Genomic DNA, 26,123 nt, shown 5'->3' with positions numbered 1-26,123 from the left:
ATTTGTATTGTTGTAATTCAATTCCTCTATTTGTTCTGTACCATTACTACATTACCTAGGTAGGTAGTTATGTAGTTATTTTAGTCATCGATATCCGCATCCATGGATCCATCCCGAGGTCCATACCTAGGTACCTAGGTAGATACAGTGGACTCCGCAAAATTGCTACCGCCTTTCCGATTAATCATACCGCCTCCTTTATTTGACATAACGCCATTCACCCCTTAGTTTTGTTGGTGGATAACCAGCTGGCAGAACCTGTGTTAACACTTTCGCGTAGTGACTATAGATTGTTGAAATAGCGGGTTTCTTGTCATACGATGCAATACAGACAGATTTTCAGGGTATCTTAATCTAGTTATACTAGTCTAAATAAGACAGAATTCAGGCACATCCAGGCATTAACCCTACAAAATCAGGCATTTGAACTTTTTGATGATCGAATTACTGCTGGCAATATTATCCAATAAGAGAGTTGTGTGAAAGTGACATATCTGTTATGGTGGTGTCACCTGACCCTCTGTGACAGGGTGCACATGGCCCTATGAGACAGGACTGCAGTCTCCTCTCCCTCTTCTTCTTTTCCCCTTCTCTCTTAGCAGTTAGCAACCAATACAATTGCTCTCTCTCTCTTCTCCTAGCTTCACATCAATATCTCGTCGCCCGTACTTGATATGGAACCGTTCCACCAAACAGAAAAGCAGGGCAACAACTACACCTAACCCGGCGAGCCCAACACCCATATAAAACGCCCCTCGGTAGCCCTGCAAGACATTATTCCCTTGGCCATTGACCTGGCTCTCGACAGTACCGGCAAAACCAAGCCCAATGGAGATGGAATAGTTGACAAATGTAGTCACCAGCGACGCAGCCAGACCCTGATGCTGGCGCGGCATAGCTCGACTCAGGATAATCGTGGCAGCAGGAAACGACGAATCCATTCCCCATGGAAGGACAATGATCCCCACGAACGTCTGCGCCCAGTAGATCTGGTCTACAGGCATCGTCGCGAAGATGACACCCCCGATGAGGAAAAAGGTCATGGAGATCAGCATAACTGTCGACTCGCGGAAGTTGTTGAGAAGTAGGCCCGTGGCGCCCGCAGCAAATATCCCGCTTATGGCGATGGGGGTCATTTGTGCAGATGTGAGAAGGGGCGTTTGCTCCCTGAGGACCTCGAGGAGGTTCAGCGTGTAGAAGACGAAAATGCCAAAGCTGGACCAGCCGGCGCTGACGCAGGCTAGTGTGAAGAGGGAATCGAAGCGCAGGACACCGAAGGGAATCAGCGGGTGGCTTACTCTCTTCTCGATCAGGACGAAGACAATAAAGACGAGGATGCCGATGATCATGATGGAGTAGGTATATGGTGTCGTCCAGCCGACCACGGGGCCTTGGTTCCAGGCAAAGTTGAAAAGGACGAGGGCGGCTACACCGGTGACGGAGCCCCCGACATCGATGCGCTTCCAGACACTGGAGTTTTCAGACTCCGGGGTTCTCGGGGGGTGGGGTTGCGGGAAGTACGCAGAAGCCCAAGACAGCCAGCAAGAGGCACGTAAAGGACAGGACCCAATACGACCAAGGCCACCAGAGTCTCTGCGAGAGCAGGCTGGAGAAGACGGCACCAAGCAAAAAGCCGCCAGGAGCAGTGGCCCCGAACAGGCAGAAAATCATGTTTTGACGAAGGCCCGGGTCGTAGCAGCGACTGACAATAGCGATGGCGTTGGGGAGTAGGAAAGCCGGGCCGATTCCCTGCATGGTACGGCAAAAGATGAAGAAGCTGGGCCCGCTATACGCAGCAACACCGGCGAGACAAGACCACAAGGCAAACCAGACATAGCCGCCTACGAAGAACGGCTTGTGCCCAAAGACATCACCGAAGCGGCCTGCGATGAGGATGAAGGTGCCGACAGTGAGAGAGTATCCAGAGGAGAACCAGCTCAGCTTACCAGGTTGGTTGTCGATGCCAAAGGAGCGTCCGATGATGTGTTGAGGGACGATGCTGAGGGCAAGGCCGGCTTGAGTGAGAAGCTGCGAGGAACAGATGATGGCGACAAAGAGGACCTCCCTGGGGAGGGACTTGGGACGCTTGATTTTGGAATCATCTTCACTGTACTGACGGTCTTCGCAGTCTTCACAGTCTTCTGGAACTTCACTCGGGGCTTCAGGTTCGCTGGGTAGCGCTTGTGATGGCTGTTCAGAGGTCATTTTCACTCTGAAATGATGTTTCTTGACAACCACGAGCCTGGGGAGCGAGTCCTAGTAGACTCGCTTTAGAAAAGGATGGAGTATGTTTGATCGTGAGGCTGTGCTCGAGTCAAATCTGTCTCCGATTCATGATTAGACCACACTCGGCCATCTGAGACTGGGGGAAATGGGGTTCCTTCATTCAACAACTTAACGCCGCTCGGGATGAACATCGTGCGGTTATTGCGGAGTTACCATGTTGAGCGCGGCGATTGCGGAGTTGCGGAGTTTCAGGCCGCAGTGCGGCTGCTGCGGCGGCTGCTGCGGCGGAGATCACAAGCCGGAATTAATATAAATTAATCAGATTCAGCTGCACTTGACTCTTGATATATTCAATCCTTCAATCCATTCCAGATCAATTCAAACACATCTCACTCAAGCAAAATGGCATACGCTAAGGATCAGCCCGCCGGCTCCACCAACGCCATTGAGAGAGTGGCCATCGTCGGTGTATGTAACCCTCCCCAAGTACAATACAGAATGAGACTATGAGGCTAACAAACTTACTAGGCCGGAGGTACCGTTGGCTCTGTTCTCACTGCCGCTCTCCTTAAAACTGGGAAGCACACTGTCACTGCCCTCTCGCGCAAAGACAGCTCCAACAAACTCCCTGAGGGTGTCATTGTCGCCCCCGTCGACTACAGCGATGAGGCCTCTATTGTTGATGCCCTCAAGGGCCAACAGTTTTTCATTATCACTGTCGCCCCTACTGCGCCCCGCGACACACACAGCAAGCTCGTCCAGGCTGCCGCCAAGGCAGGCGTCCCCTACATCATGCCTAACGGATACGCCGGCGACATTGAGCATGTCAAGTTCGGCCAGGATGTTATGCTCGGACCCGTGGCCCAGGCCAGCCGAGACGAGATCGAGAAGCTGGGTATGCAGTGGATCACCGTCTGCTGTGGGTTCTGGTACGACTACAGCTTGGCTGGTGGGTCGGCGCGCTTCGGATTCGACTTTGACAAGAAAGAATTGACGATCTACGGCGATGGTAACACCAAGACTTCCGTCTCCACTCTGGCCCAGGTCGGGCGCGCTGTTGCGACTGTGCTCAGCCTGAAGGTGCTTCCGGATGACGAAAACGACAAGACTCTGACTCTCTCTCGCTGGCTCAACAAGCCCGTCTACCTCAAGAGCTTTGTCGTCAATCAGAACGAGATGTTTGAGAGTGTCAAGCGCGTGACTGGCACCACCGATGCCGACTGGACCATCACCCAGGAGGATACCCACAAGCGATACGCAGATGGTCTGGGGTTGGTCAAGACCGGCAACATGGCTGGGTTTGCTAAGCTGCTCTACGCCCGAGCCTTCTTCCCGGAGGATGCCGGCAACCACTCTGACAAGGCACAGAACGAGCTATTGGGCTTGCCGGAGGAGAAGTTGGACGAGGCTACCCAGGTCGGCATTGATATGGTCAAGGCGTTGCAGAGCCGTGCGGAGCGCATGGCTTCGTAGAGATGTTGTTACACTGTCTCCCGTTGACTCGCTAGTTAGGTAGCTGAGGTCTATCCTTAGTCATATTTAACTAGCCATGGGCCGCGACGAGCCACCGTGGCTGGCCTATTAGAACGCTCTAGCTAACAGAATTAATTTCTCATGAATCTTATCTTCCCAACGAGCAGCTATACTGTATAATAGATTGGTAGTACGTCCTAGTACCATCCGAAGGGCCTCCCTCTGGGTCATTGGGGGATATTTAGTGTCTAGATCAAGCCTTTTTCTGCTTCCCTTTTTTATGTGCAGAGCGGAGTTCGTGGTTTTAATATAGTAAGACGTAAGTATCTACTAAGTCAACATGGGTATATATGAGGTGGCCCGGGACTTTCCAAGGAGACATATGTAGACACTTAGAATAGCAACGCGTTCGTCTAACTACGAAGTGAGAGGCTTACTAGCAAAGGCTTACTTGTCAAATCCACTATCCCCACTGTGCTCTGGGCGGTCTAAAGAGTCAGATATTAGAGACCGTAGTCTATTGCTATCTATCTAGTAACCCTGCAAGGCCATGTCATTAGGCCTCCCCTCAGCCAGATCTAAATCTGATCACAGAATCGTGAGCGTCTCGGTAATTGGCAGTTTCGGCGGATTCTCGGGACGAGGAGCCTGCTCATCGCCATAGTTCAAGTGGGCCTTGAGTTTGTAATCTTCAGGGACCCCTGCGAACCTCTTGATGGCAGCCTCGATGGGTGGAATGGCGTTCATGTGCTGCAGATTGGCTCCGACTCCCTCCAGTTCCAAGGCAGTCCAGACAAGAATCTGGTGGATGCCCTGAGTATGCTCTCCCCATTCGCCAAACATATGCCCGGTTGCTTTGTGCGTCTCAGCAGCCTCTTTCGTCGCCTCACCGCGCTCCCAGAAGAGTACCTGCACATGTTAGATGGTCTGAGTGACAAGTGACAAAGTGGTAACATACGGATCCATATGCAGCTTTATGGCCTTCGAAAAGGGGGCCCAACTTCTGCCAGAGACCTGGATTGATTGACTTGAGGATCGGCTCAGACTCTCTGAGGATGATGCTCCAGAGCTCCTCGTGCTTCTTCCCGAAAGCAAGCGAGATGCGGACGGGCTGAGTATTGTAAGACGAGGGAGCAAAGGAAAGGACTTTGGCGACAATCTCATGAACTCGTTCATCCGAAACCTTGGAGGTTCCCCCCAAGGCACGAACACTGCGACGGTAGGCGGCGGCTTCGAGCCACTGGTCGGTGGTGATGGAGGGCATTTTGGGAGAATGAGAGTAGGTGAGTCTTGAGAAGCGTTTTGGGTGACTTATGTATCTTGTTGTACGCCAGAAAGAGGTCGCCAGGGTGTTTAATGAGCTGTACATTGTGATTTAAATTGATCTTGTTGCGTTATGGGATACTGTGGCCTTCATAAGCGAGAAGCAAGTTGCTGTGTTTGGCCCCAGCTTGTCTTTTCGCCCCTATAGAAAGTCCGCTTCAACATCATTTCCCCGGGCTGAGTGGTGGTAAGATAGTACGAGAGACGTTATTCACTTCTTCAACAAAGATATTCAGATTAATGTTGTTCCGCGGTCTGACATGCATCCGCAGAGGACAGAGACACTTGGTCAATGGAAGGAAGTACGGTCGTGTTTGTGATCACTCCTTTACAATGTATACCTGTTGTGATGGTGGCCTTAGGCCTCAATTATATTGCCTCACGCATCGACATCTCAGTAGATAGTCGGCAGATCGTGCCTCCATAGAAATCAACTCTCTCCACACTTTCTAGCCTACTATTCACAAATGCCTCAACAATATCGTGGCAAACCCCTCCGACATGCGGTATATGTCGTGGTATAGAATATATTGTGGTATCGTCCCATGAACCCTTTTAACGCCACCCGTAGAAATTTCAAATATACATGCTCAAAGTTTGTAGCGAGAAGCCATTCTCGATCGATCTTCCATAGAAACCTTTCCCAGTCATCATTACTGACGGGGTCTCTGTCTCTCTTGCAACTCGGTGAATCTGTTGGACCACTGTCTCGACATCTCTGCTCTTGATTGGCATGCGATGATCGCCTGCCCACTCCAACAGTGTGGCCTGTAGCGGGTCGCAGTAATCCCGAAGTAGGTCTCGGTGATTCTCCAGGCCAGGGTCGCTTAATCCATGGACATGCACTGTAGGCAGCTGCAACATGTGCTCGTTAGAGCCCATAGTGAGACAGGGAGAAGAGGGGTGTGTGAACGGTGTAGCGGCGTCGACCAGACCGTGCGGCTGGGGGAGGTCAGGCATGAGCCACACCAAAGGTCCACGACCGGCAAAAAGAATCGAGAACCGGAAGTTGGTAATTCCACACCTTTGCTGCCTGTAAAGAATGCTAGCTGCCGCCTTCGCGCCCTGGCTGAAGCCCAACAGGCCAACCCAGTCGCCCGTAGCCCCCTTGGCGTCGTCGGCAGCCATGGCGAGTGTAAGACTGGCGTCGATCGCTATAGCGACATCCCGGGATGTCAGGACTTTAGACATGTTGTGATCACAGAACCAGACTCTGAAAGGGCCATAGTTTCTGTAGACCGACGTTACATCTGGCCCGGGTTCTGTACTGGTGAATGGAGCCTGTGCATAGACGAGACGAAAAGAACGGCCAAGGTGCTTTTCGAGCACGCGGCACTGCATCCGGAAGATCACGGCGTTAGTGCCTCCGCCGTGGAGGCAGAGGATGCGTGGTAGGTGGATCGTTACTGCGTTGTTCATGTTGTTGAAATGCAGTACTAGGAAATGGTTCGCTCTTGATCTTCAGGTCCACGGGGAGTCCTGTTTATACGTCTGATATCCTCTTCTCGGGGGGTGGTTACTCCATTAGGGCTAGCTGGAGTTATGATAGTCCGTCCTATCGACCAACACTGGGGGAGTATCTCCTCGAGTCATGCTGTTTGTCATGACTCAGTACCCAGTCTTATAGTGCTCAGGAGGTCAAAAGACTCAAACCCCAGTTTTAGGGAGGTTTCTGGCCTGAATGCCTTATTTTAGAACGGCAGAAAATTAAGATGCCTGAATAAGTAGCCTGAGGCGTTCACAAGTGTCAAAAATGAAGCTTTTCATCTCCATACAAATGGACTTGCGAACCGTCCAAGAAAGTGGAGATATCTCCATTTGTATGGAGATGAAAAGCTTCATATTGTGTAAGAATAATTACAATACGAAGTATAGAGCGGTGTGGAGAGCGGTGCAAAATAAGGCATTCAGGCACCAAATCCCCCCCTAAAACTGGGTTTGACTGGGTACTGGGTACTTGTTATTGACATTCTATAATAAACAGTGCTCTATGTAGAATCGCAAAGTACACTTCTAATGATGAAGAAACCCCATCGTCTTCCAAGACGAGACATACGATCGGACCACCTCAGCACTCACTGGCCCTTGAGCGGCCATGGTTTCCGAGTGCTCCTTTGAATGCTGTGTGTCCAGCACGATCCCACCGCAAGCCATGCGTTCAAAATGACTCTCAAGGAACCCCAGCCCCATGGACGCTGGGTTCTGCGCTGGTGGCAGAGATGATTGACGAACTCGCTTGATCCACTCCCTGAAGGGAACGATGCCGTGGGATGGGATATCCAGAGATGCCGCCAGAACCGTCACCATTTCCTTCCACGACTGACCAACAGGGTTATCGACGTGATAGACCGGATAGACCTCTCCTGAGTCTTCGCCGCTGCCAATATTGAGCAGATCCACCATGACACTGGCAGATATGTCCACGGGCAGCCAATGTAGCATGCCCTGCAGATCAGGAAAGACCTTCAGTGCATAAGCACTCTTCACAACAAAAGCAAAGTGCTCGACAGGGTTCCAGAAGCCACTTGCAGTTGATCCAGAAATCTGGCCGGGCCGGGCCACCATTGCCTGGAAAAGCTGCGGGTAACGGCGCAGCGTGTCGGTCAACATGCGCTCACACGCCCACTTGGCCTCGTTGTAGCCGCTAGGTATCGCCGCGGCCATTGCCATAGGCTCCTCGAGGACGTGTGGCTCGTTCGAAAACCCCGTCACGCCGATCGAAGAGATAAATTGGAATCCGATCCTGCGCGGCTCATGTCCGAGGGCCATGTCGTGCGCCAGATCCAACAGGTTCCGCATTACCTGAAGCTGGGGCTCGAAAGCTTTGAGCGGCCGTGTAGCGCTCATGGGCCACGCGTTGTGGATTATGTGCGTTCCGTGCTGGGCCAGCCAGTTGTACTCCTGGTTCGAGAGACCGAGCTGAGCTTTTGAAGTGTCAATTCCATATACCTGCAGCTTTTTGCGGGCAGCCGGCGACAGTGTTATGCCTCTGGAAGATAGCGCCTCTTCTTGTCGGCTCTCGGGGGGCGTGTCCTTGACCGCGCGGTTGATGCAGACGACACTTGCGACATCGAAACGTTCGGCGAGGGCTTGAACAATGTGCGATCCCAGGCTGCCGGATGCACCTGTCACGATCACCACAGCTCCAGCATCAGATCCAGTGGTGACGGTGTAGTCGTTAGCGTCTTCAAGTGCCGGCGACTCCCAACCGGCTATGTAGGCTTCAACTAGACGCAGGGCCTCTGCTTCACGGGCTGCTACATCGCCACGATCAACATTTTGTATCGCTGGGGGAGTGGATCACTCACCGGATCTTCACTCTTGCTGGTAATGTCCGAGGCGTCATCCGGAGTCGAGATATCAGAGTCGGTGTCTTCATCCTGAGAGTCTGAGAGCACAGAATCGCTCTCGGTGCTGGTCGAGTCACCGTATTGACCTCCAGATCTCGCCAACGCATTCGACACGCAGGAAGCAAAGTCGCGAATGGTGGTGGCGATCATTGTTTCGGTGCTGTCGAGGGTGCAATGGAAAGTGTTCTCCATCTCGCGCGCCACTTCCATGGCCATCAGGGAATCAATACCCAAGTCGGCCATCTCGCTGTCGAGGCTCAATTCGCTGGACTCGATGCCGGAAACGTTGGCAACCACATTGCAAACTTCCTTTGCGATATTCCGGGTGCCACTGACAGGTTTTGCCTTATTGACGTTTGCCTTGGTTGCTTTGGGAGGTGCCGTCTTGGAGGCAGTAGCAGCGATGGCCCCGTCACGAGGCTGAGATCGGTCAGGCAACGGCAGAGACGCTGTTGCGGTGCTTCTCACAAACGACTTGTCCGTCGTCACTCGTGCCAGGATCTTGCTCATTGTGGCCTTGGGGACGCGGACATATTGCAGGCCCAGGATGACCTCCGCCAGAGCACCCGTTGAGGCATCAAAGACAAAGACATCGGTCACGTAAGCCTTTTCACCTTGACGTGCGTGGCGAGCGAGGACATGCCAGACATTTGGGCCATTCTCCCGGCCATCCGTCACAGTCTGGGCGTTTGGCGAGCGCATCACCAACTCGAGGCCGGTGGCAACGAACATGTCGCTGGCGGGGATGTCTGTCAACAGGTTGACGTACATGCCTGCAATTTGGCCGTAGCAGTCTGCCTTGGGGACGTCAAGCCAGGTATCACCGGAGTGTTGCTTATGAACAATGCCTGCACTCTCTCCTTTCTCCTGGCCCACGATGTACTTCACGCCACGGTATACGGACCCGAAGTCGACAACTTCTTCAAAGGCTCGGTACACGTTGCGCCCTTGGAGGGACTCCACACCCTCATCGTGTGGACCCAATGCCAGAACGGCCTGGCACTGGGCGTATGTGACAATGCGCTTCCAGCGACCAAATTCTTGGAGAGCGGCCGGGTCGGATGATGAGTACATGGCGATCCGGCCCTCGGCGTGCTTGTCGTTGGCGGAAGAAGCCCCAGTGCTGTGAATGGTCCATTTCCACTCTGTTTCGGCTGGATTAAGTGACTCTAGGTCGAGCAAGTACTCCCGCGTCGAGTCGGCGCACATGGGCGAATGACTCAGCATGTCGCGGATGATCGGCGAGAAACCACTACGTCTCCATTCCGGACTAAGACTGAAAAGGGTCTCGATGGCCAGGTCAATCTCGAGCGTGGCTGGAGCAATGGGCGCCGTCTTCGCGATGAAGTGGGTTGCAAAGAGACGCTGATACTTGTCTGAGGATGTGTTGATGCGGAATCGAGCCAGCTTGCCCTTCTTCTTGTGCTCCTGGAAGCCCAGGAACGTCCACATGTCAAGAGACTTGGGGTCGACGTGCTCCTGCTGAGTCTTGATCCCATCCTGGACTTGAACAATCTTCATGGCTTGCTCGATTGGTGACTTGAGCTCGAGCCAGTGCCGTGTCTTTTCGAACTGGTAAGGCGGCAGGAGGAGCTGCGCATACTCGTCCTTCTGGAGGCGGTGGTGGGCCCAGAAGGACACCCGTAGGCCCTGTTTCCAGAGGTCTACCGTTGCATCGGTGAGCCTGTCGATGCCCTTGTTGGTGTTGGTGATGGAGATGGACTGGAAGTGGTGCGTCGGCTGAGGGTTGGCAAGGGCCCGCGATGCCATGACGGTGATGGTCGAGTTGGAGCCAGCTTCAAGGAAGATGGCCTCAGGATGCTTCTCCGCGAGTCGCTGTACAGCGTGGTTGAAGAAGACCGGCTGGCGCATGTGCGAGCCGACAAAGGTCCAGTCCAACGTAGAGTCGCCGCCATGCTCAGTGGCTCGTTCTATCGGGATGACGGCTTCATGGAAGGTGGCACCCTTCCCAACCTCCCCCAGACGGTCAACAATGCTCTCTACCAAGGCTGAGTGGAAGGCATTGGTGACGTTGAGACGCTTGCTCTTGACCTCCTTTCCTGGCAGCGTGGCCGCAAATGCGTCAATGGCCTTGGTTGATCCAGCCACGGTGAAGCTGCGAGGGCCATTGTAGCATGCGATTCCCGCAGTTCCGTCGGAGTTCGCGTTGGATTCCTGGAGCAAATCTTGTACCACAGCTTCGTCGGCCTCGATGGCCATCATGGAACCGGAGTCAGCCCCCCAGGCGGTCTGCACCAGCCTGGCTCGACCGGCGATCAACTTGACCGTGTCCTCCAGACTCAGCACGCCTGCAACACAGAGGGCTGTGATCTCCCCAAAGCTGTGGCCCACCACAGAGACCACCTTGTCAGCGATCCCACAGTCCATCCAGGCCTTAGCCGAGGCATATTGCGCGGCAAAGAGAGCAGTCTGTAACTTGATAGTATTCTGATATGGCTCGCTAGAGAAGATGTCGGGATAGATACTCTTCAGACCGTGAGATGTGATGGCGGCATTGCAGGTATCCAGATGGTGCCTGAACACTGCTGCCCCTTCATATACTGCGCGATCCAGTCCAATGAATGTCGAGACCTGGCCTCCAAAGCACAGAATGACGGGTCGCTCACGCTTCAAGGGCGCAATGCCGACACTGGGGGCTGTGTCCTTGGTAGCCTTGGCTGCCTGAGCAAGCTTGGCATGTAGCTCATCCAAGGAACCGCAGCTGAAGATCATTCCTTGAGTCAGACCGGGGTTCGATTGCCATTTCATGTTGAACGATACATCGGCGAGACTTGTCACTTGGTCTTGTGACTGGAGGTATGGAGCCAGTGCGGTGCTGTACGCTGCAATGCTGCGGGCATCGAGGCCGGAGATCCAGAAGGGAAGTCGTTGTCCACCGGACAGGGTGGCTTTGGCAGACTTGTGCGCCGAGTGAGCGACGATCGCGCTTGAATTGGATCCACAAGCACCGTAGTTATTGAGCAGAGCCACCTTCCGGGCTCCGGCCCACGACCGCAAGGCTGTGACTACCTCCATGTTGTCCGAGGGCTGTGCGTGGATACCGGGGTTCATCGTGTTAAAACTGGCTTGGGGAGGAATGAAGTTGCCTCGCATCATCAGCAGCACCTTGATCAAGGAGACCAGGCCTGATGCGCCTTCAGTATGGCCAACGTGCCCCTTTGCTGATCCAATAGGCAGAACCGTATCACGTCGAGGACCAGCCACGGCATTCCGGATGCTTTGCCATTCAGCAGGATCTCCCACAGGGGTGCCAGTGCCGTGGCACTCGACCAACGAAATGTCGCGTGGGTCGACGCGTGCCTTGCGAATCACCTCGTTGAAGAGCGTCGATAGTGACGGGACATTGGGAACAAAGAGCGGCGTGGTGTTGAGGTTCTGGTTGACGCCCGTAGAGCGAATGGTCCCCAGGACAGTATTGCCATCAGTTACGGCGGTTGACAGCTTCTTCAGGAAGACGTAGGCAATTCCGTCGCCTCGACAATACCCATCTGCACCAGAGTCAAAGGGCTTACACTGGCCGGTCGGGCTGATGAAGCTGCCAGCGGCCAGGTTTTGCGTCCATTGCAGGCTTGTCAAGACATTGACACCGCCACACATCGCTGCTGGGACCTCTCCGGACAGCAAGTCTCTGCAGGCATTGTGGAGGGCTACGGTAGACGAAGAGCAAGCGGTATCAAAGGTCAACGATGGGCCCGTCCATCCAAAGTAATGCGAGACCCGGCCGGGAATAAAGCTTCGGAGCTCCCCCGTCGTCGTGAAGGCGCTGGGTGGATGGCAGTGGACATTGGAATCGTACTCGTAAGAGCAGAGCCCGACGTAGACCCCAACGTGCTTCTTCCTTTCCTGCTCAGCAGCACTTGTCATAGCCAGCTCGTTGAAATATCCAGACTGTTCCAGAGCTTGATAGGCGGCCTCGAGAGAAAGCCGGCCCTGGGGGTCTATCGCCGTCGACTCGCGCGGGCTCTTCTTGAAGAACTTGTGGTCAAAAGCATCTGGGTCGCGCACAAAGTTTCCATACCACTTCCGATTGGGGTCCTTCTCGCGAAACATCATGTTGGGCGTTATCTGGTCGTCGGTGATGAGCTGGTGCTGCGACTGTCCGGTCTTGAGCATCTCTTGGAACTCTTCCAGGTCGTTGGCTCCTGCAACCTTGAGCGACATGCCCACCACTGCAATTGCATTTTCATCTGCTTCTTGACGCGGCTGCTCTACGACTTGCACTGAATCAGTGTCGACAGGCTCTTTGCCCTTGTCGTGTAGTCGGTGCTTGGGCACATCGACCTCCTTATAGTCAAGCTTAGCACCAAAGGCTCGCACCACCGGTGGAGGCAGCGGTCGGTCGAGCCCAAATTCAACGCGTGAGAGCTCCTCCTTGTTCAGCGCCAGCTTCGAAGCGGTGCTGGTCCAGTTCAACTGCTTCACCAGCATAGAACGTAGGACCATCCCAACCAAGCCCGTTTCTTGGCCCGAGACCTGGTTGATAGGCAATGCGAGCTGGGCAGCATCGGGATACTGCAGCTCGGGCATCGAGTGGCACATTTCGATCACGGCTTCAGTGAGATATTCGCGCTCTGCCGTCGGGGAGTGAAGCTGCCCCTTGAAAGGAAGCTGGATGGCCGTGACGCCGACTGCTCGGAGCTGCCGAACCAGCTTGGGTGCGAGGCGCTCTGATACTGTCACCGTAGCTCGGGAGTCATCAAGGATAACAGATATATAGGCGTCGGGAGACAGCTTCGAGATGTGCGCCAGATCATCGCCCTGCTTGCGAGTTCTCCAGGCTGTGGCCAACGAGACCGACCTGCCTTTGCCCATCGCTTTGGTCCACTCCTCGGTGGCACCTACAAGGACTGCCATCAGGGCCGCGATGCGCAAGGCCACGGCGCCGTACTTTTCGAATTCTTGTCGAGTGTGGGAGCTGGCAATGGCAACGGCGGCAATCATGCCAGCACAGAACCCAACTGCCTCGACCTTGTTTTCTTTGATTAACTCTGCCTGTAGGTCGCCGACGGCTCTGTCAGCGAGTCGACTCTCCAGATAGCGCCAATACTGATCCAACTGAATGGCAACCATCAGAATCCCGAGCCAAAGATCTGGGAGCTCCGCGTCTGGAGCGAGTGAGTCGACCGAGTCAGAACCCATTCGAAACCACGATTCAAGGTCGGCCAGCAAGCTAGGGCCCTGCATCGTGCTGGTCACTTCGGGGATCTTCTCCGTCACGGCCTCCCAGTACCGTGGCATGCCGGCCAGAGTATCGAGTATCCATCCTCCATTTGGGCCGTTGGCGATCTTCCGAACTTCTTTTTCCAGTGAGTTCTTGGTCTGTGGGCCAATGTGTCCTCCAAAGATGAAACTTGTTGCTTGATGAGTGTTTGATGAAGGCTTCATATTGCTTAATGTTGAGATTGTAGGACCCGCTATACACTAGACTTAAGGAAATAAATAAATGAATGGTATGTATTTGGTTGCAGAGAAAAGGCCCAGTTCATTTCTTGTTATAAATACCGTACAGATTAGATACTTAGAGCGCTATGCACGCAATATCTTTCGCGCGGAAGGAAGCTGACACTCGATCCGGGACAAAATATCAGCGAACTCAGCCATTGGAATGCCTAGTATAAATTAAAGTACCTAAATAACTGTGATAGAGGTATCTAAGTTTCAAAATATTAAGTTATTCTATACGAAGTAGTACAACGACGAATACCAAGCTATAGCCGGGGCCTTTATAATATATAAGGACTAATATTAAAGCCTTCTGCCTAAAGAGTAGTAGTAATTTTATCTTTATAAGGTTTATGATCAATACAAGGGCGCCCTTGGTATAGTAAGAGAGGGTATAAAGTGACTAACTATAGAAATGAAGAGCAATTAATTAAACTGGTATATACTCCGAGAAGGCGATGGTGAAAGCAGACAGGAAGTATAACCCAATAATAATTAAGTCAAAAGTGACACATTTAGTCGCTCGTACATCAGCCTAAACACATCGATGCTAAATGCTGAATATGCTAGGCCGGGGGTGAACGTTCAAGACAGATGATATGGTGACAAGCCTGTCAAGCACGTGGAAACGGCACTGATCTACCTTGATGTGGTATTACTCCCTACTCCGTTGCATATCCGTCATGGATTTTGAATTGATCCGAGGATGCATACAGGACTCCGCGTGGATGGGCATGGAATCACATCTCAAATGGGGAATCCAAAGTCCGGACCCAGCCTTCCGGGTTCCGGGTCATACCACAAATATGGAATGGACATGGACATGGATATATATAGATTTATCCAATGTGCCATTTCCATTGCCCTTCTTCACTACATCCTCTTCATCAATTGAACTCGTTATTACCAATATGGGAAGCATTGCACCCCCCTTCAAGTGGCCGTGGTTGGCGGTGGCATCATCGGCGTCATGACAGCAATCGGCCTGCGTCGCCGGGGCATCAACGCAATCATCTATGAGCGAGCTTCGACCTGGCACGAGGTCAGTGCCGGGTTTGCATTCACCAGAGCAGCGCGAGAGTGGATGGAGATGATCGATCCAGCTCTCGTTGAGCTCCTGGGCAGCATGAGCGGCAAATCCGACGCCAGCACGAGCAACGCCTACTGGAACGGCTTTCACCCTCGGACAAACGAGGAAGCTGAAGATGAGTCCAAGTCACTGCTCTTCCGGACGCCCACCAACAACCTCAGCTTCTGGGGCTGCGTACGATCGCAGTTCCTCAAGGGGATGGCGGCCATGCTACCTGAAGAAGCGACGATCTTTGGGAAGCAGCTTGCGGGCTACGACGAGGTCAGCGACAAAGTTATTCTCCACTTCGACGACGGCAGCACCGCCGAGGCCGATGTTCTGCTCGGCTGTGATGGCATCCATTCAGTCACCCGGAAGGTCATGCTAGCGGATGAGAGCCGGGCAGGCTTCAGTCACACCGTCACATACCGCACCATGGTCCCCATCGATGTGGGCATCAAAGCCCTCGGTCAGAAGGTTGCGAAGAACGCCTGTAACCATCTGGGGCCAAATGTGGACCTGCTCTGCTATCCAGTCATGTCCATGACTCTGCTCAACATCGCCGTCTTCGCTTACGAGGACTCGGAGTTTCCTGACCCCGATAGGATGACGGTCCAAGTGGACCGCAGCGAGATTGCAAAGGTGTTCCAGGGTTTCAGCCCGCAGATTGCTGACATCTGGAAACTTTATCCCGAGAAGGTTGTCAAGTGGGGGATCTTTGATCTGGAAGATAATCCCCCCTCGACATATGCCCGCGGTCGAGCCTGTCTCGTCGGCGACGCTGCACACGCCAGTACCCCATATATGGGAGTGGGGGCCTGCACCGGCGTTGAGGACGCCCTTGTTATCTGCACGCTACTGGAGTCGGTGCAGCAGCAGGCCCTTGCCGGCGAAGAGCTGAAGGAGGCGTTGGGAGAGGCGCTCCAGACGTACAGTGGAGCAAGGTTGGAGCGAGGCCGGTGGATCCACCACCACTCGCGTCAGATGGGCCAGATGTACCACTGGAGGTACGGACCGACAGGCCGTGATCCACAGCGGATGAAGCAGAAGCTCGAGGAGAACTGGGGGAACGTGGTGACCTATGATGTGCTGGCGCCTCTCCAGCCGGAACTGCGTGCGTTGGCGAGGAGTCACCGAAAGTTACTGTAGATACTCTGTTAAGTTGTTGTTAAAACGATTTTGTGTGTCTTTTAAACCTTGTGCCTGTGAGCTTTATGGGCTTTCTCCTGATTGTAGATTCTCCTACGACCCAGTTCAGACATTGCTCACGTGTTACGCCGATAGCTCAGGGGAAGGTAAGATGATGTTTATTGGTTGCAGCCAGTTGCTGCCTGTGTGACACGTGCCCGCTGACTAACCACTACTATTACGTAACATCAATCATCAAAGCCCTGGAGCACAACCCTAACTAGTTACTGACTGGAAGATATTGAGACACCGGCGAGAGCAATTTAACACTTTAACATTGTCGAGTACCATAACGACTATCTACTCCTATCTATTCACTACCAGGGGGCTTCATGATGGAAGGATCGCCAGTAGACCAAATGTGAGTCGACTTCATCGTCTTCAGCTTCCAAAGGTCGTCCACCTTGACAGCATCGCAGGCGTAGAATGCACCGGTAGTGAACTTGGTAGAGTCTGGTTCGTAGCCCTTTCCCACGAGGCAGTGCACTGCCTGGGCGTTGAAGGTGACCCGGGCAGTGGTTTCAGTGTCGACGCTGACACGGACGTTGGAGAGGTAGTGGACGGTGTCAACTCGCTCGGCAACATTAATCCACACCTTGTTTTTCAGCTCTTCGTAGCCGTCGCACGCTTTGAAGGCGATGTCGGTGTAGATATCGGGCGTCGCGCTGGACTCGAGAAGCTCCTCGCTGGCATGATCGATGGAGGCGAAAGCGCGGTAGCAAGCGTCGGCGATGGCCTCGCGGTCGCTGAGAGGGGGCCAGCCAGTTTGGCAGGGAGGGGGGTTCCGTTTCGAACCATGTTGTCTATAGAGGATTGTCTGTAGGGGTGATTGAAATTGACGTCGAGGATGAAGGCAAGTTGGTGGGCTGATTTCGATGCTACAGGACACATCCACCCCTTATAATAAATAGACGGAGTATACAACAGCATAAACAATATCTTATGTCCGTGGCTCAGCCTGACGTGAGATGTCGCTTGAAGTTTGTCGCGTGTCGGACAAAAAATGTAGCGTTGATGGCCTGCAACTATTTTGAGCTATTAGGGCTAGGAATTAGGGATTAGGGATTGCCCGCACCATCCTTACTGTAGGAGTGTAGCTGATTGTGATAGGCTTCGGTGAATTAATTGATTCGTAGGGGCTGGTAAATGTGTTTATATATATATATGTATATGTATGAAGATATCTCCACCTTAACAGGATACTTTTACTTTCGGAATACTTTGCCATACTTTAGCTGCGGACTGCTACCTCCCTACCCTTTTTCCTCTTTGTAAACTAAATCATATTCAAGCCCCGACGACCATCCATTCTACTTCTACATCGAAATGGACACCGACGGCGAGTGGGCCAGTGAGCCGATTGCCATCATCGGCATGAGCTGCAAGTTTTCCGGCGGTGCTAGCAATCCAGACAAGCTCTGGGACCTTATGGAATCAGGCAAGACCGGATGGAGTGAGATTCCGGAGGATCGGTATAACCTCAAAGGAGTCTATCACGCAAACCACGAAAGAACCAGCACGGTAATGCCACTCTCTGCATGGCAACCTAGAGGCTTTTACTGACAAGCCCAGACACATGTCAAAGGGGGTCACTTTCTGGAAGAGGATATAGCAGCCTTTGATGCAGCCTTCTTCAACTACTCGGCGGAGATGGCCCAGGTGGTCGACCCTCAATTCCGGCTGCAGCTCGAATCCGCTTATGAAGCGCTTGAAAACGGTCTGCTCTCCGTGCTTTCGAGTCATATTGACATCAACTAACTAAATTTTCAGCCGGCTTGCCCCTGTCCCAGGTAATGGGGTCTCAGGCATCCGTCTTTGCTGGCGTCTTCGCCCACGACTACCAGGAGGGAATCATCCGAGACGAAGATAGACTACCACGATTCAACGTAGTCGGCACATGGAGCCCCATGTCATCCAACCGCATCTCGCACTTTTTCGACTTCCGGGGCGCCAGCATGACTCTAGAAACCGGCTGTTCGACGACATTGGTGGCTCTCCACCAAGCGGTGCAGACCTTGCGCAACCGTGAGGCCAACATGTCCATGGTGACTGGCGCCAACGTGATGCTGAATCCGGACACATTCAAGGCCATCGGGTCGCTGGGGATGCTGTCGCCTGACGGGAGGTCATACTCGTTTGATTCCCGTGCTAATGGGTATGGCCGCGGAGAGGGCGTGGCTACCATCATTATCAAGCGTCTTTCGGATGCGCTGGCTGCCAATGACCCCATTCGTGCAGTGATCCGTGAGACAGCGTTGAACCAGGATGGCAAGACGGACACAATTACAACGCCATCCGGTGCAGCGCAGGTAGATCTCATGCGGGAATGCTACAACCGTGCTGGCCTTGACCCTCGCGGCACCCAATATTTCGAGGCTCATGGCACAGGGACGCCCACTGGTGACCCAATTGAAGCGCAAGCCATGGCCACCATCTTCAGCGAAGGCCAAGGCCGGGACGACAAGGACCACTATCTGCGTATTGGCTCCGTAAAGACCAACGTGGGCCATACTGAGGCCGTTTCGGGTCTTGCTGCCATCATAAAAGGTGTCTTGTGTCTCGAGAAGGGGTTAATCCCGCCTACTGTCAACTATGAAACGCCCAACCCCAAGCTCAAGCTGGACGAGTGGCGACTCAAGGTGGTTAGGACGATGGAGCAGTGGCCTGACAGTCTGATTGATGGCCCTCGCCGCATGTCAGTCAACAACTTTGGCTACGGCGGTGCCAATGCTCATGTAATTTTGGAGAACGCCGACCCCTGGACCTTGACTTCAGGTCTGGATGTTGAACTCATCAATGGCAACGGCTTGAAAAAAAATGGGGATGTCTCGGACAATGTCTCGGATGCCAAAGTGCTCATCCTCAGTGCGCGCGACGAACGAGGCTGCCAGCAAATGGTTTCCGACCTCAAGGACTATCTGGAGAAGCACAAGTCTCTTGACCACAAGGAATCCGAGCAGCTACTGCAGAACCTAGTCTACACCTTGGGCGAGCGTCGGACCTTCTTCCAGTGGGTTGCAGCGCACCAGGTCCATCTTGATAACGGGACTCTCGACTCTGCGATCCAAGCCCTTGAATCGCCTCGTTTCAAGCCAACCCGTCGAGCTTCTGAGAGCCCACGCATCGGCATGATCTTCACCGGCCAGGGCGCGCAGTGGTATGCCATGGGTCGTGAGCTACTGACCTTGTACCCTGTCTTCCGTCGGTCCATTGAGGATGCTGAGACGTACCTGGACGCCCTCGGGACTGACTGGTCACTGCTCGAGGAGCTACAGCGTGACAAGAAGACATCAAAGGTCCATGACACAAAGATCAGCATCCCCATCTGTGTAGCACTGCAGATTGCTCTAGTCCGTCTGCTTGAATCTTGGGGCATCATGGCATCAGGAGTCGCCAGCCACTCGTCAGGTGAGATTTCAGCGGCTTTTGCTGTGGGAGCCCTCACACATCGTCAGGCCATAGCTACAGCCTATTTCCGAGCCATCCTTGTAGCAGACGAGACACAGCGCGCACCGGGATCTGCCAAAGGTGCTATGGCCGCGGTCGGGATGGGTGTTGACGCGGTGCAGCCCTACCTCGAGAGGCTGACCAAGGGCAAAGCTGTGGTTGCATGCGTCAACAGCCCTCAAAGTGTCACCATTTCCGGTGATGAAGACGCCGTTGACGAGATTACCGACTTGTGTAAGCAGAACGACGTGTTTGCTCGTCGTCTCAAGGTCCAACAGGCATACCACTCACACCATATGAACCCCTTTGCTGATGCCTACCGGGAGCGTCTTCGAATCGAGATGGCCCGGAGTGTAGTCAAAGGCGACAAGAAGGAGCTCAAGATGGTTTTCTCATCGGCAGTCACTGGCGGGCGCATCACCGACATCAAGGAGATTGCCAGCCCCGATCACTGGGTCGGTAGTCTGGTGCAGCCGGTAGAGTTCGTTGACGCCTTGACTGAGCTGGTTCTCGGGGATCCTGATGACCCGACGGGCAGAAGCGTCGATGTCCTTCTCGAGGTCGGCCCTCATACAGCCCTGGGAGGTCCGATCCGCGAGATCTTGTCACTGCCCGAGTTTGAGGGCATTGAGCTTCCATACTGGGGCTGCCTCGTACGCGACGAGCATGCAGGCGACAGTATGCGCTCCGCCGCGATCAACCTGTTACGTGAAGGACAATCCCTTGCCATGGACCAGATCAATCTCCCCGTGCCTGAATATGACGACGAGGGCCCCCAGGTCTTGACCGACCTTCCATCGTATCCCTGGAATCACACGATGCGCCATTGGCAAGAGTCCAGAGTCAACCGTGCCATTCGCGAGCGCAGCCAGCCTCCTCACGAACTACTCGGCATGCCCGTCGCTGGCAATGACCCCGGCGCGTCCGTATGGCGCCGGGTATTGCGTGTCACCGAAACCCCGTGGCTGCGCGATCATATGGTCCAAGGCAGTATTGTATACCCGGGCGCCGGCTATATTTGCCTTGCAATCGAGGCTGCTAGGCAATTGACTGATCAGGACAAGGCAATCTCAGGACTCCGCCTGCGTGACATCAACTTCTTGTTTGCCCTTGTTATTCCAGACAATGCGGATGGTGTGGAGATCCGAACCACGCTCCAGTCTGTCCCTGAGCGTGAGCTCGGGGCTCAAGGCTGGTGGCGCTTTGAGGTCTCGTCAGTCACATTGGAGAACCGCTGGACACTGCACGCTACGGGCATGGTTGGTATAGAGGAGTCAGCTGTCCTAGAGACTGAACGTCGTCGTCCATTGTCGACTTACACCCGCCAGCCAAACCCCCAGGACTTGTTTGCCAATCTCAGGGCACGCAGCGTCTATCACGGTCCTCTCTTCCAAAACACCACCCAGATCATCCAGGATGGCCGAGAACCGCGGTCCATATGCGATATCACGATCCGCCACGAAGCTTCGTCTGATACAGACCCGGAGGTGGCAGCACAGAACAGCCTGATGCACCCAATCACCCTCGATGCTGTCATTGTAGCCTTTTATTCTGCCCTTCCCAGCGTCGGAGCGCTACAGGAAGAGCCCAAGCTCCCGCGGTCTGTCGGATCGATGTGGATATCCAGCAACATAAGCCACCAGATCGGCCACACGCTGCAGTGCGACACATCCCTACTTCATGACGACCCCCAACGCGGGAGGGCCGACATTACACTGTTCGACGGCAAGACGGACGACGCAGTGCTCAGGATGCAGGGCGTCGAGCTGGCGTCGCTGGGAAGGGGCAGCTCAGCCAGCACCTCGATGGAGGAGGTGTGCAGCAAGCTTGTCTGGGGACCTGACCTTTCGCTTCGAAACCCGCTGGCTTTCGAACAGATCAAAAAGCATCTGGCGTCTACAAACTCTGATCAAGAGGCAGATGTAGTCAGGGACTTACAGCGCTTGTGCATTTCTTATGCCTCTGCTGCCCTAAGAGAGCTGACTCCGGGGGATGTGGCCGGACTGCAGGAACAGCCACATTTGGCCAAATACTACGCATTGCTACGTGGATTGGTCAATCAAACTACCGAGGAGCCCGTGGAGCCTCAGCAGTCCATGGAGAGCGTTGATGAGAAGGTGGTCTACCGTCTCGGACCCCTCCTCCCATCTATCCTTCGTGGTGAGCGCAGCGTGGAAGAAGTCAGTACCTTAATGGATGAATATAACGCCAACTCTATGCGTCAGTCATCATCCCTCAGACAGCTCTCTGCTCTGCTACAAACGGTTGCACATAGGAGCCCAGGTGCTCGCGTCCTTCAAATTGGGAGCGGTACTGGTGCCCTCGCCACACGTCGCATACTGGAGACCCTTGACACGAACTTGGTGGCCAGCTGGCACATCACTGAGCCATCGTCAGAATCATTGGAGGATTCGCGTGTTCAGCTTGCCGACTGGGCCGATTTGCTACAGTTTGACCAACTCGATATTGAGCAGAGTCCATCCAAGCAGAAGTTTAGCCCAGAGAGCTACGACGTTGTCGTATCCTTGCATGCTCTACACGCTATCAAGGACCCGGTCAGTGCGCTGGGAAATGTACGCACTCTGTTGAAGCCAGGGGGCACGTTGCTCTTTGCGGAGACGACTAAGAATCAGGTTGATGCGGATTTCGTCTTTGGTTTACTTCCAGGCTGGTTACAGGACAAGAATCCAGTCTTGTCCTGGGACACCGTGCTTCAAGGTGCGGGCTTCAGTGGTGTCGACGTTGAGATTCATGACTCGGAGAGCGATATCCATACCAACAGCGTCATCATGTCTACTGTGCCTACCGAGGACCAGAAAGCCGACCTGAGCAAGGTTAAAGACAGCTTTGTAGTCGTTTCCAGCATCAAGACACCTCCATCACCCGCCATCGTCAACCAGTTGTGCCAGCGCATTCAGGCCTTGACCGGTACCGCCACGGCGCACCTCGTGTTGGAAAGGAGCAGCAGCGACACATACAAGAACAAGATCTGTGTGTTTATCGGCGAGCTTGACCGGCCCATTCTGGCGGACCTGGACGCAGTGCGGATGGAAGGCCTGCGCGCAATGGTCACGCAGTGCAGTGGCCTGCTCTGGGTCACAACTGGTGGGACTGTTGAGGGTGAGGCCCCCGAACGGGCTCTGCACCAGGGCTTCTTGCGTGTGCTGCGCAACGAATACATCAGCCGCCACTTCATCTCCGTGGACCTTGACCCTGCACATGCAAATGAAGATGCAGCCGGATGCTCCCCGGGTTCAGACCTCGCCGTGTCGGCCATCGTACAGGTCCTTGAGGAGGGATTTGGGCATGGTAGCACTCAAACCGGTCCAGCCGAGTTCGAATACGCCGAGCGAAACGGTGCCTTGCATATTCCCCGCTACTACAAGGACGAGCAATACAACGACATGGTCACTTGCCCGCTTGTGCCGAGCTGGAGTGACCAGGACGAGAGCAGAATTCCCTTAGAGCGCCTCTTCCAGGACCGACAACTCCGGTTGAAAGTCGGCATCCCAGGACACCTGGACACGCTCGCTTTTGTTGACATTGAGGAAACCCATGAGGACCTATCGCCAGAACTTGTGGAAATCACCCCTCGAGCTCACGGGGCTTGCTCCCGCGATGTCATGGCCGCTATGGGCCAGCTCAAGGATCAATCGATGGGCTTCGAATGTGCCGGTATCATTGCGCGACTTGGGTCTGAGGCTCAGGCGAAGGGCTACAGGGTCGGTGACCGTGTCTTCGCCCTTTCGACCGGCGCATCTTTCGCCAGTAATGTCCGCGTCCCATGGCATGGGGTCATGCAGATGCCAAATGACATGGACTTTGTCAGCGCTGCATCGCTTCCCCTAGCTTTTACAGTTGCTTACTTTAGTCTCGTCAGGAGCGCAAGCCTGGCAGCTGGGCAGTCAGTCCTCATCCATGCTGCAGCCGGGGCCATCGGACAGGCCGCAATCATGCTGGCCAAGCACCTGGGTGTCACAGAGATTTACGCTACAGTCGGCTCCCCTGAGAAGCGAGACCTTATCGAGCGCGAATACGGCATCTCTTCTGAACGTATCTTCACCAGCCGCGACGCATCCTTTGCCCCAGCTGTTCTGGCTGCCACCAAGGGACGCGGTGTGGACCTCGTGCTCAGCTCACTTTCTGGTCTGCTACTTCAGGAAAGTCTCAGCACAGTTGCACCTCTCGGTTATTTGATGCATATCGGCAAGGCAGACATCGAGAGCAACAGCCTCATGGCACTCGAGTCTTTCTCTCGCGGCATCTCTTTCATATCAATGGACGTCCCAACCCTCTTGCAGCGCCGAGGACCCGATGTGCACCGTGCGCTTGCTGAGGTCGCCAGCCTGGTCGAACAGCAGGTGGTGAAGCCTGTTCACCCTGTTACCGTTTACCCCATGCGGGATGTCCAGGCGGCTTTCCGCTTCGTTCAGACAGGCGACCAGATGGGTAAAGTTGTCCTTTCAGCTGGATCGGGCGAACAGGTTTACGTGGTTTCCCAACCAAAGGGCTTAACAGCTCGAACTCAACTACAACCCGATGCATCGTACCTCATCGTGGGAGGTGCTGGGGGTATCGGGCGTTCAGTCGCGCACTGGCTGGTGGCACACGGTGCACAGCACCTGATCCTGCTTTCTCGCAGTGCTGGCAATCTCGATCTCGACCGGAATAAGAACAATGACGGGGCACTGTTCATCAACGAACTGCGTCATATGGGCTGTCGAGTCAAGCCCGTTAGCTGCGACATCTCACTCCCTAGCTCATTGACCGTAGCTCTCAGGGCCTGCGAAGACGATGGCTTCCCTCCAGTGCGCGGCGTCATCCAGGGCGCCATGTTACTGCGCGACGCCATCTTCGAGCAGATGACACTCGACGACTGGCGCAGTGGCCTGAGTCCCAAGCTGTACGGTACCTGGAACCTGCACACCGAGTTTTCGCGACCGGACTCTCTCGACTTCTTTGTCATGCTATCGTCTGTCTCGGGCGTCGCAGGCATTGCATCGCAAAGCAACTACGCCGCCGGTGGCTCCTACGAAGACGCCATGGCTCGCTGGCGCCAATCTCAGGGCCTGCCCGGCGTGGCCATTGACCTCGGTCCCATTTCTGACATTGGCTACGTTTCGACAGACACCAGAGTCGCCGAGCGACTGCGCAAGGATGGTGAATTCGCCATGCTTGACGAGGCCATTGTTCTCCGTGCCCTCAACGCTGCGGTTCTACATCCACTGGGCCGGTCTCAAATCATCGTCGGTCTTACCTCATCCCCGGGTCCTCACTGGGACCCCAACGGTCGCTCCCAGCTCGGCCGTGATGCGCGCTATGCAACGCTGCGACCGCACACTAAGGCCTCGGCGCGACAGGACGGCGAAGATACCACTTCTTCGCTTGCCACGCAGCTCGCAGAGGCCAACAACGTGCAGGAAGGAGCAGGGCTCATCGGTGCGGCTATTGCGAAGAAGCTTGCGGACATCTTCATGACTCCCATTGCGGAGATCGATCTCAGCAAGCCACCGGCCCACTTTGGGGTCGACTCGCTGATTGCGGTGGAGCTGAGGAACATGCTTGCATTGCAGGCGGCGGCGGATATTTCCATCTTCAATATCGTACAGACAGCCAGTATGGATGCGTTGGCTGGGTTGGTGGCGGAGAAAAGCAGACATTTCCAGGCTTAGTCGACGTACCTAACCTCTGAATCTGTTGAGACTACTATGTTGTACAGAGTTGTGGGCCAGAAAGTGGGGAGAGAGTTGATTGCTACAAAGGCAGGATCTGCTGACTAACTACCTAACGAGGTGTTAATGCCTGAGGCACTAATTTGACAGCCTTAGGCCACTACCACAACATTGTGATGAACGATTGACGCTTGACTTTGTTGCTATTCTTATGTGTGTATATATAGACCGGTAGACCTCTTGCACTAATAGAAGCGTTTATTCCTTCCTCTTATACTCCGGACTGATTTAATTGTCCGATCCTAACTGGGCAGATGTCCTCGCCCATGTACCTAGGTAGTGTAGTTAACTTGCAGAAAAGGAAAGTAGCCCCATTCCCCTTCACGCTGGTCCGCAGAGTCCCCCCGTATAACCTAACCTAGCACTACCCGAGTACTGGAGTACGAGACTATTCTGGGCTCCATGCGTTAATACGGAAAATGCAGCTCCTAAAGCCGAGAACCCGAGGATCTGAGGAACTGAAGATACTAGACGGATTCTATATCAAAGACTAATGCACGCATGCTGATGACCAACAACAACAAGGGCCTAACTATGAGCCACCCCTACTACTTGATGCATTAGCTTCAAGTCGTATCACCTTGCTTGCATTCAAATGGCAATCCCGGTCGCTGTAGCAAATACGTTTGAATATCATGAAGATCTCGGAATAGGTCCCTTATTAGGAACCCTATTAGCAAATATGTATGTAAGCTGCCTACGGGGTGACAAGGTATAAGAATTGCCAAATCCCCCGTATCACAGCAATATATAGTTATATCTCATTGCAATATAACGTATACGTTTCTATATAAGATTTACATGCTGAAGAGCTTCATTATTGCCGAATCGGGGTGTAATGAGCTCACTCCT

The 26,123-nt window shown here is 54.0% G+C and overlaps 8 protein-coding genes across 8 annotated transcripts; 3 read left to right on the top strand and 5 right to left on the bottom strand.

Moving 5' to 3' along the window:
* Nucleotides 1–602: 602 nt before the first annotated feature.
* Nucleotides 603–2,205, bottom strand: N7516_002349 (MFS transporter; the record flags this gene model as incomplete). The annotated part of the gene is made up of 2 exons (XM_057215069.1): nt 603–1,470; nt 1,586–2,205. 2 exons carry the CDS (start codon nt 2,203–2,205, stop codon nt 603–605), a joined length of 1,488 nt encoding a protein of 495 aa, XP_057076952.1.
* A 423-nt stretch (nt 2,206–2,628) lies between these two features.
* On the top strand, nt 2,629–3,699 carry N7516_002348 (aromatic alcohol reductase; the record flags this gene model as incomplete). Its single annotated transcript, XM_057215068.1, has 2 exons — nt 2,629–2,694; nt 2,755–3,699. The coding sequence occupies 2 exons, from the start codon at nt 2,629–2,631 to the stop codon at nt 3,697–3,699; spliced, it is 1,011 nt and encodes a 336-aa protein (XP_057076951.1).
* Nucleotides 3,700–4,287: 588 nt separating this feature from the next.
* Nucleotides 4,288–4,963, bottom strand: N7516_002347 (nitroreductase family protein; the record flags this gene model as incomplete). The annotated part of the gene is made up of 2 exons (XM_057215067.1): nt 4,288–4,608; nt 4,658–4,963. The coding sequence occupies 2 exons, from the start codon at nt 4,961–4,963 to the stop codon at nt 4,288–4,290; spliced, it is 627 nt and encodes a 208-aa protein (XP_057076950.1).
* Nucleotides 4,964–5,598: 635 nt separating this feature from the next.
* N7516_002346 (uncharacterized protein) lies at nt 5,599–6,441 on the bottom strand (the record flags this gene model as incomplete). Its single annotated transcript, XM_057215066.1, has 1 exon — nt 5,599–6,441. The coding sequence occupies one exon, from the start codon at nt 6,439–6,441 to the stop codon at nt 5,599–5,601; it is 843 nt and encodes a 280-aa protein (XP_057076949.1).
* A 594-nt stretch (nt 6,442–7,035) lies between these two features.
* Nucleotides 7,036–13,778, bottom strand: N7516_002345 (type I iterative polyketide synthase; the record flags this gene model as incomplete). The annotated part of the gene is made up of 2 exons (XM_057215065.1): nt 7,036–8,279; nt 8,327–13,778. The coding sequence occupies 2 exons, from the start codon at nt 13,776–13,778 to the stop codon at nt 7,036–7,038; spliced, it is 6,696 nt and encodes a 2,231-aa protein (XP_057076948.1).
* Nucleotides 13,779–14,805: 1,027 nt separating this feature from the next.
* N7516_002344 (FAD-dependent oxidoreductase) lies at nt 14,806–16,053 on the top strand (the record flags this gene model as incomplete). Its single annotated transcript, XM_057215064.1, has 1 exon — nt 14,806–16,053. One exon carries the CDS (start codon nt 14,806–14,808, stop codon nt 16,051–16,053), a length of 1,248 nt encoding a protein of 415 aa, XP_057076947.1.
* A 349-nt stretch (nt 16,054–16,402) lies between these two features.
* Nucleotides 16,403–17,170, bottom strand: N7516_002343 (nuclear transport factor 2 family protein; the record flags this gene model as incomplete). Its single annotated transcript, XM_057215063.1, has 2 exons — nt 16,403–16,909; nt 17,168–17,170. The coding sequence occupies 2 exons, from the start codon at nt 17,168–17,170 to the stop codon at nt 16,403–16,405; spliced, it is 510 nt and encodes a 169-aa protein (XP_057076946.1).
* Nucleotides 17,171–17,418: 248 nt separating this feature from the next.
* N7516_002342 (type I iterative polyketide synthase) lies at nt 17,419–25,682 on the top strand (the record flags this gene model as incomplete). Its single annotated transcript, XM_057215062.1, has 4 exons — nt 17,419–17,613; nt 17,665–17,809; nt 17,863–25,174; nt 25,634–25,682. The coding sequence occupies 4 exons, from the start codon at nt 17,419–17,421 to the stop codon at nt 25,680–25,682; spliced, it is 7,701 nt and encodes a 2,566-aa protein (XP_057076945.1).
* Nucleotides 25,683–26,123: the final 441 nt, after the last annotated feature.

Source organism: Penicillium verrucosum (genome assembly GCF_028828655.1).
Source record: "Penicillium verrucosum strain IBT 35672 chromosome Unknown utg000001l_segment0_segment0, whole genome shotgun sequence".
NCBI lineage: Eukaryota > Fungi > Ascomycota > Eurotiomycetes > Eurotiales > Aspergillaceae > Penicillium > Penicillium verrucosum.
This window is presented reverse-complemented; position numbering and strand designations above follow the sequence as displayed.